The sequence below is a fragment of the Ipomoea triloba genome, chromosome 7 (assembly GCF_003576645.1).
Source record: "Ipomoea triloba cultivar NCNSP0323 chromosome 7, ASM357664v1".
In the NCBI taxonomy this organism is placed as follows: Eukaryota; Viridiplantae; Streptophyta; class Magnoliopsida; order Solanales; family Convolvulaceae; genus Ipomoea; species Ipomoea triloba.
In genome coordinates this window covers 7,502,096-7,510,654 of record NC_044922.1, presented here as the reverse complement: position 1 = coordinate 7,510,654, position 8,559 = coordinate 7,502,096, and the positions used below count along the sequence as shown (strand labels likewise).

General features: G+C 41.7%; 1 protein-coding gene across 1 annotated transcript; it reads right to left on the bottom strand.

Moving 5' to 3' along the window:
- Positions 1–4,463: 4,463 nt before the first annotated feature.
- LOC116024054 (scarecrow-like protein 14) lies at positions 4,464–6,035 on the bottom strand. Its single transcript, XM_031264957.1, has one exon. It carries the CDS (start codon positions 6,033–6,035, stop codon positions 4,464–4,466), a length of 1,572 nt encoding a protein of 523 aa, XP_031120817.1.
- Between the last annotated feature and the right edge of the window lie 2,524 nt (positions 6,036–8,559).

The following is an 8,559-nucleotide window of genomic DNA, read 5'->3' as shown; positions in this document are numbered from 1 at the left end:
TTTACCATTTTCTTCATGATTTTGGAGGAACTAGTGTATGATGCAATGACTTCTCGAAGATTGTATTCTTTTGTCTCTCTGGTCTTGCACTCTTCCCTGAGTAGGATTATCTCAGCTTCTAACTTGCTTACTTTGAGAACTAGCTCCAAATTCTCTTTTGAGACATTCTTAAGCGTGTCTCGTTTAGATGTTATCTTGCTGATTTCCTCCGTTAACTCAGCTTGAGCTGCATTAGCTAACTTGAGGTTCCTTCCGAGATTTTCAATGGTCTCGAAGGGATCCTCATTATTATTGAAAGAAGAACATTGAGAGGTAGAAGTAGAGCAACGAGAGGTAGAAGTGGAAGTTACCTCATTATCAATTGCCATCAGGCAAATAGTCTTCCTCTTCCTGAGTGTATAAACAGATGAGTCCCCTTTCATCTTCAGAGCTGCTACTATCTTCACTCGAGTTGGACGTCTCGGATTCTTCTGCCACCTTCTCGACTTCTTCCGCCATAAGCACCTTCCTGCGCTGATTTGTTTTTGGAGTTCCTTTGAAGCCACTCCTTGCTAACTTCTCGTTGGATTCCTCATGCTTGCTGGAATCCTTGCCTTCTTGGCCTTGATATTTGCTCACCAACGGGTATGGACATTCAGCTTTGAAATGTCCAGTCTCCTGCAGTTGTAGCAAAGACTTTGATGCTCCTCATCCACCCTTCTTGATGAGGTTCTATCATTTTTCCTTCTTGAGGATGAAGGTGAACTTGTGTTGCTCTCCGATTCCTTCTTTCTCATGTACCTTTTAAATTTCTTCATAAAGAGAGCAAACTGATCGTCAGACATAAGAGTTTTAGGGTTAACGTCTGACCTGGAAGATGTGGACGGTTGATTGGCCACAAGTGCCACATTTCTTTGTTCCGCGACATCTTCATCTCTTGGGAACATCTCGAACTCAAACGCTTTGAGATCTCTGAAGAGTTTATCTGTTGTGGTCTCCTTCAGATCTCTGTGGTCCCTCATTGAGATCATCTTCACTTCCCACTCCTTAGTGAGTCCTCGGAGCACCTTTAGGTTGAGGTCCTTCTAGGGGGATCTCCTTCTTCAGGTTGCTTATCTCTCCAATAAGCTTCATGAATCTGGATTCTAAGCTTGCAATGCTCTCCCCTGACTTCATCCTGAAGTCCTCAAATCTTTTCATTGCTATGGTGAGCTTGTTCTCTTTCTCCTGTTCGTCACCTTCACCAATAATCAATAAAGAAGGATTGCAATAAAGAAGCTTCAAGAAGGATCTTTTTATATTCCCACCGTACCTTGTTTTAGGGAATAAGACCATGCTTGGTCGGGTGCTCTTTTTATCCGTTTGTTATGGAATACCTACGTGGATTCCATTTCAAGACCTTTTGAACTTGTGGCTGATATTCCATATTCTGATCAACATTTCTTTCAATTCGCCTTAATATTTTAACTCCATGATATTCTTTTTCTCCAAACTTGATTAACCTTATCAAGTTGATGTCTCTAACTTTTCTTCCGTTGGAAACGTTATGACCTTTTGAGACTTAATTGATGTCTCGAACTAAACTGATGTCTCGAGACTTAGTTGATGTCTCGCAGACCCTTATTCCTCCTGCGATGTTTTTTGACGTCTTGTGCCATCTTCTGATCTTCTTAAGACAAAACTTACAACACGAATCTTCTAAAGTGTTCATCCAAGTTTACTTTGAGCCTAAATATTTTCCGGATTAAATTCATTTTCCCGGTTGTATTTGTGCTCTTAGTTTACTTAGCGAACTTACAACATTGCGCCTATACTTCGAGACTTAGAGGATTTCTTAAAACATTTGGCATCATCAAAACTAATTACATGATGTTCCTAACAATTTCAAGTGATATCACGGACCGAAGACAATGCTTATAAGATTCAAGGTCGAATCATTTTCAAGAAGGGGGGATGATGCGGCCCAACATAATGAAGATCCATTAAGAGTACCAATTGGGCCAATCACAAGGCCCAAGTACAAACAATTAAGGCAACTCTTCATTGGTTATGTTCAAAGATTGTGGAAATCCAAGTCAAACCCAATTGCAAAAGATGAAGAAGAACTCAAGCCTTTTTATAATTGTTTAAGTGCTGATTTGGGAATTAAATTAGGCGTAAATCAGCCGTATTCTTTTTGGTCATCATTATTTTAAATTGTTTGGCATAAAAGAGAAAACGCTAGTTTGTATTTAGAAATGATTCCTTAAATCCATTTCTAAATAGGACTATATTTACTTACTTTCTAGATTAGGTTTAGGACTCTTTTTTCCATTGTATTTAGGGTTACAATGCTGCCCCTACACCTATAAATTAAATAGGGCACATCCACAGTAGTTTTAAAGAAGGCTTTCATTGTTTTCAAAAAAAAAAAAGAAGGTTTTCATTCAATAAAATTCTTAAGTTTTTCTTTACACTTGTGTAAGAAACCTTATGGCTAATTGTGGACTCAATTAGTGGCTAGTCGTGGACTCAACTAGCAAATTGATTCTTGGACTCGAATCAATCTTCCTTTCTACAACCTTAGATTTAGGTTTGTAGACTCGTTCTTGAATCGAAGGAAACTAGATCCGACTCTAGTTAGTTGTTTGAAGATTGCATCATCGAGGTACTTGAAGCTACAATGGAATTCTTCTAAGTCTTTAAGGATTCGGGACTAAGGGTTTCTCGTGAGGTCTAAGGCATTTCGATCCATCCCTATCCTTACCTTGGTAGCTATCTTGGGACAATATTCCATCTTATTTGAACCTTGGACTAGGTTCATATCAACATTTTCCCAAGTCCCCTGGGTTGGGACAAAATACTAATGCAATCTTATATGTTTACCCGGTTTTGCAGAGATGGGTTTAGACGAGTCGTTTGAGACTACGACCCCTAGAGTTCCCAGTCCCAAGGTCAACCTGGGCGGGAAGAAGGCGATTGCACTTGAGGTCACGCTATCCACCCCGTCGGGCTTACCCCTCATCGTAGTCGTGCAGACGAGCTCGGCCACCAACCTCCCCCTCGTTTGAGCCCCAAGCAAGAGGGGAAAAGACCTGACTATGGACTCGGGTGAGGAGGCTCGGTCCAAGAAACCAAAGAGGGCGAATTCTCCTAATCACATGCCCATAATAGATGCCCTGCTCCCTAGAGGAATCAATTGGTGACCCTCCTGGACAAAATCAGCTCGGTCTTGTCAGCCGCGGAGGACACGTCCGACTGAACATCTAACAAGGTCGGAGAACGGGGTGCTCAAGACCTGATTCAAGTATGACCTTCCCGGTTTGCTTCCTTGTATAATTTTCCACGTCATAACAAAATCGACTTCAATTATGCATATGGGTTGTACTTTGGCTGACTTGTTCTGCCGAGCGAATGCTATTGAACAGGTCTACCAAAAGGATATGGACATCGCCAAAAAGTCCCTTGCCCGCTGGGAGGCCAAGATCCGCAAGCTCGAAAAGAAAACCGAGGTGGCCAAGAAAAAGGCTTAAGAAGCCGAAGGGAATGTCGCCACTACAGTTGTGGACTACAAAGCTTCGGCTCCCTTCTTAAACGACGTCGTCATGATACCCGGGCTCCTGGCTGCTCGGGCTCGGTTCAAGTGTTACCGTCAATGTATATCTTTAAGGGCTTATCTCCTAGGCTCGGGGCCACGATAGAGCATTTAGGTCGGGACCGAGCGCAAAAGAGTAAGAGCAGAAGCTCATTAAGCTAATGTGGGGCATAATCTTCTTGTTGGGTCGGTCAATACTCTCTCGAGGTCGGATCATGTCGGGAAAAGATCCTCACCATGCAAAGAGTATGACCCGATTAGGAGCCCAGTACGTATGGGTTGGCCTCCCGGGGTATATTTCCTATCAACACTTGATATGTGAGGCATGGTATCCAGTTTCATTTTATACATATTGTAGTTTCATTTCAACACAACTAAAGTATCATTTCAATTCAATTTCAATTTCATTTGATAATATAAACACAATATGTTAAACAAGTTATTCAGTTTCAATTTAAATACACTGTAGTTTCATTTTATACGGGATTTGTTAAATATGACGACTGTCGTATTTTTACTTAAAAGAAACAGGACCGTTTTTGGACCATGGTCCATCGTATAACAATTGATAGGAAGACATACAAGTACGGCATTGATGGCATGAGGTTATTTAAGGTCTCAGTTTTCTAACCGTTCACTTTAATTCCTCATGTACTATATCTAGAGAGTTGAGAAGAATTGAGGAAAAATCTCAATAGTATTCACCTTGATTCTACAATAACTATCCACCATCACTCAACGTCTTTCATCAACTGAAACATTATAATTATTGTTTGTCACGTAATTATGTGCGTACTGACTTATTTGCTTACATATACATCCAGAAAAACCATTCCTGAAAGACAATAACTAGTGCATGCTGCAAAACGTTAAGAGGTTAGGTTGTTGTCGTTGTCTAACTTGTGTATAGTCAGTGATTGATGACAGGCTTCCAAGACGAGGTTGCATAGATAACTCGACCCTTCCACCCCTGCAACATCCACTTTCCATCTTCTTCCACGAAGAAATCATTGCTGTAATCCATCACTTTAGCCCTCACTTGTCTCATGATATCCCCATCCGGCAACATCTGCTCAAACCCAGCTCTCTGAATCCTTTCTTGCCACTGCTTATACGTCTCCGGCCGCTTCATTCTCTCCGCCCCTTCGCACGCCACCACGTTCATAATCTCCCGTCCAAGAATCTCTCTCTCGTACACCATTCTCCCTTCATCTCCCCCACCAACCGTCCCCTCCAACATGTCGAACAGGGACGAGAAATGGAAGATCGCCTCGCGAAACCGGGTGGAGAATACAAGGGCGTTGTACGATGCACTCACGACTCCGTGCATGAAAACCTGGGGATTCAGTTGTTTGATGAAGTTAAGGACCGTGTCCCTAGGACTCTCTTCCGATGCTATCTCGTCTGGAACGTCTTGTAGCCTGTATAAACAGTTCACCACCAGAACTTCATCCCTTTCAATCCTAACATCCTCTGAACAAATAGTTTCCCATTTCTTCGTCACGGCGGTGTATTGGAAAGGGACATTGAATTTGTTGGAATAGTAAGATAGATGACGCCCTGTAGCCTCAGCATTAAGATCTATTCCGGTGATACGAAGCGCGGGAGGTCCGCCCGGCCGCCGAGACAGACCCTGAATCAAACACGGCCATTGAAAGCCATGCGATATACCAAAGTCAATTATGTGAATCTTGGTTGCCTCCATCGTCAATTTCCCGATTGACTTGTCGGCGAACATGTTGGACAGTTTCTTGAAAGGGCATGCGGTGAAATACATCTGATAGGCTTTCAGTGTATCTGCAAGGGATGCTCTGTTCGCAGTGTATAGCGCTGCGCCGGTGCCGGCCAAGCGCGCATCCAGGGCTTTAGCGAAATAATGCGACAGCCTCTCGGCGGCACCGCCGTGAGGGGAGCAATGTCGTCGGATTCTGCCCAGGAGTTCATTCACCGTCCTGAAATCCTCGCCCCCCACGGCTTGTGCACACAGGTTTAAAAGGCCCGCGAAATCCACCTCCCCCTTTCCATTGCCTCCCCGCTCGCCGGCGCGTGGCCTCCCTCGTCTCGCCGTCACTCTCGGCTGAACAACGCGCTTTGCTGACGCATCCAATTCTCTGCAATAACACAGCCCCTTGATGCCATTATACATCTCTATCTGCACTTGCTCTTCGTCTCTCGCTACATTATTATTGTTGCATCTTCTTCTTCTCCCGGCTTCCACACCATTAATGTCTTCTCCACAACGGTGTCTCTTCTCCCTTGGTCTATCTGGAAATCGCCGGCCGCCATCATTGCCACTTGATTCTTCAGCGTTAAGAACATCACCTAGAGATTTTTCAGCAGCCTGGAGAGCCAACAAGTCTGGATATACAAAACTCCCGTTCTCCAAATCATCGTCTTCCATAAGCATTTGGTTTATGTAGTCAAGAACTCCCTGAAAGTAGTTACAATTCGAGCTAGAGGGATTATTGGCTTTGTGATCCATGGCAGAGATAGAACGAACCCAGAAAGTTACTCCAGAGGTGAAGCTAATATAAGCGCATGCTTGATTTGGATACAAGAATTTATGAATTGATCAACTGCTTCATTAATCTGTTTGTTGTGTCCAATTACATGAGATTATATGCTGTAAAGATGGAGATTTGGTGAAGACATTATATTTAAAGAAATCATGTTTTAAAAACATAAAAGCGATGACCCTTATAATATAAAAGAGATGACCCTTATGTTTAAAAAACTGTATTGTTGAAGACAGAGAGTTATAATTTGTTTTATGAGATTTACATTTTTTTTGGTACGAAGACGGTTACTATGTGATTGAGTGCACTAAGTAAATCATGTATGATAGACTTAATTGAGAAGATATTGATAAGAATTGTGATTATCATGAACAACTAGTTAAACAGACTGTCACCTTAAAAAAATGAGCATTATTTAAATTTTGATTAATTTGATAATATGTTTCGAGTAAGAATAAGATTAATTTTATAAACGTAAATCATGAGATGTGGTCCAGGGTGATAAGCTATTGTATCAACAATAAAAATATGTCAGTATGTGATTGCTTCAATTATTGCCGCCAATTCAATACTTTCCTAGTTAAAATAATGCCATGATTTCTATGTTTGTTGCAGTAGCTATCATGGGGTGTAAATGTGTAATCATTTGACCAACAAGCTCCTAGCCAGCAGCCTGCGGAAACCTTCTAGACAGTGTATCCCATGACTTCAATTACCTCATATATATATTGAGCCGACAAATAATGACAGGATTTCTTTGCCGCTTCAAGGATTTTGATTTTTGAGTGCCTTTGAACACATACGACCAATGGACACGATTCTTCATTAATGATTATTGCCACGATCTTTTCGATCGAATCATTGCATAGTTTTTTTTTTCTTTTTTTTTTTTTTCTATAACCGACCCTATTATATTTTAGTATCTGTTCATCTATATTTTTTCTAACACGTTGAATCACAAAGAATCAATGACTCTATATGCCATATGAGCAGAAGGTACTTGACTTTACTTCTTTTATATAATTTATAGATTATTGTACAAGAATAAAATTTACGCAATACACATATTCAAATAGTAATGTCAGAACCCCTTAAGATGTCAGTGATGTATTGGGTGATATATAATAAGTACGTAGCAAATGCAACGTACTTTTGGGGATATTTGGAGGTAAATTTGTGATTAGTTTGACATGATTTGTGCTTAGAATGGTCTAAAATATTTTAAATTGCATTGAAGGTCGTCTACTTTTTGGCACTTTTACATTTTGAAAGAAAGTAGAGTCATTTCAAGGGCATTTTGGTCAATTTGAGGCGAAAACAGAATGGATGAACTTTTGTTGCTTGCACGAGGGGCAGCTTGAGCGTACAAGGCCTCGTGCATTAAATTCTAGAAAGGCATGCTCTTGCTCGTACGAGACATGGCACGCACGCATTTCCAAAATGTTTGTGATGGTTTTGTGATCTCGGGGTGGTCACTCGGCGGGCCAACACAACCGATTGAATCAACAAAATGTAAAAAATAAATAAATAAAGACAAGAGTAGACACAATAATTTTGACGTGGAAATCGAAAGGGTAAAAATCACAGGCCTTTTTGGGCAGTGCCAAGCCGAAATTCAGTATTTTACTGATAGAATCTTTGTACATGTCTGTTTTGCTGTCTCTCTTTTTTCACATTGGAACCCCCCCTTCTCTTTGCTTTTCACCTCCGTTTTATAATCACAAGGATGAGTAGTGTAGGCTCCCCACAATTAATGGATATTCAATGGGTTTTATGGGTAGTAATGTGTAGGTTATAATAATAGGATTAATGGGTGATAAATGGATATTTTAAGTGAGTAACTAATGGGTAAATAAAGAGGTAATTATTTGGGGGTTATGGAAGGGTGTTAGGGAACCGAAAGGTCACGTCCCGAGTGCTGACTGCCAAGTCCAAGGCCCGACTGTCTACTAGGTGGTACCGATCGGGTATACATGTTGGGTATCTATCATAACTCCCTCGCTTTTCTGTGTCTCGCGAAGCATGGCGCAGGAAAGTATAACACCTCGCCTCAAAATCAACCCAATAGCTAACTTCTGAATCAAAATTGCCGACTCCTTTTACAAGCCTTTAGCTTAACCAATACCGACCACCGTTGTTTGAATTTGCATCTTTTACACACTCCTTTTTCAAGGAGGCACGGTTGACCGAATGCCGACTCCTTTTTCAGGACTCCGGCCAACCAAAACAACCACCGCCTTATACCACCTTTTCCCACTCTTTTTTTCAAGGAGGCACAGTTGACTGAGTGCCGACTCCTTTTTCAGGACTCCGACCAACCAAATCAACCACCGCCTTATAGCACCTTTTCCCACTCCTTTTTTCAAGGAGGCACGGTTGACCGAGTGTCGACTCCTTTTTCAGGACTCCGGCCAACCAAAACAACCACCGCCTTATAGCACCTTTTCCCACTCCTTTTTTCAAGGAGGCACGGTTGACCGAGTGCCGACT

Excerpts from the sequence above, each read along its gene's own strand:
- LOC116024054 (XM_031264957.1), bottom strand. The coding sequence starts at position 6,035 with ATGGATCACAAAGCCAATAATCCCTCTAGCTCGAATTGTAACTACTTT.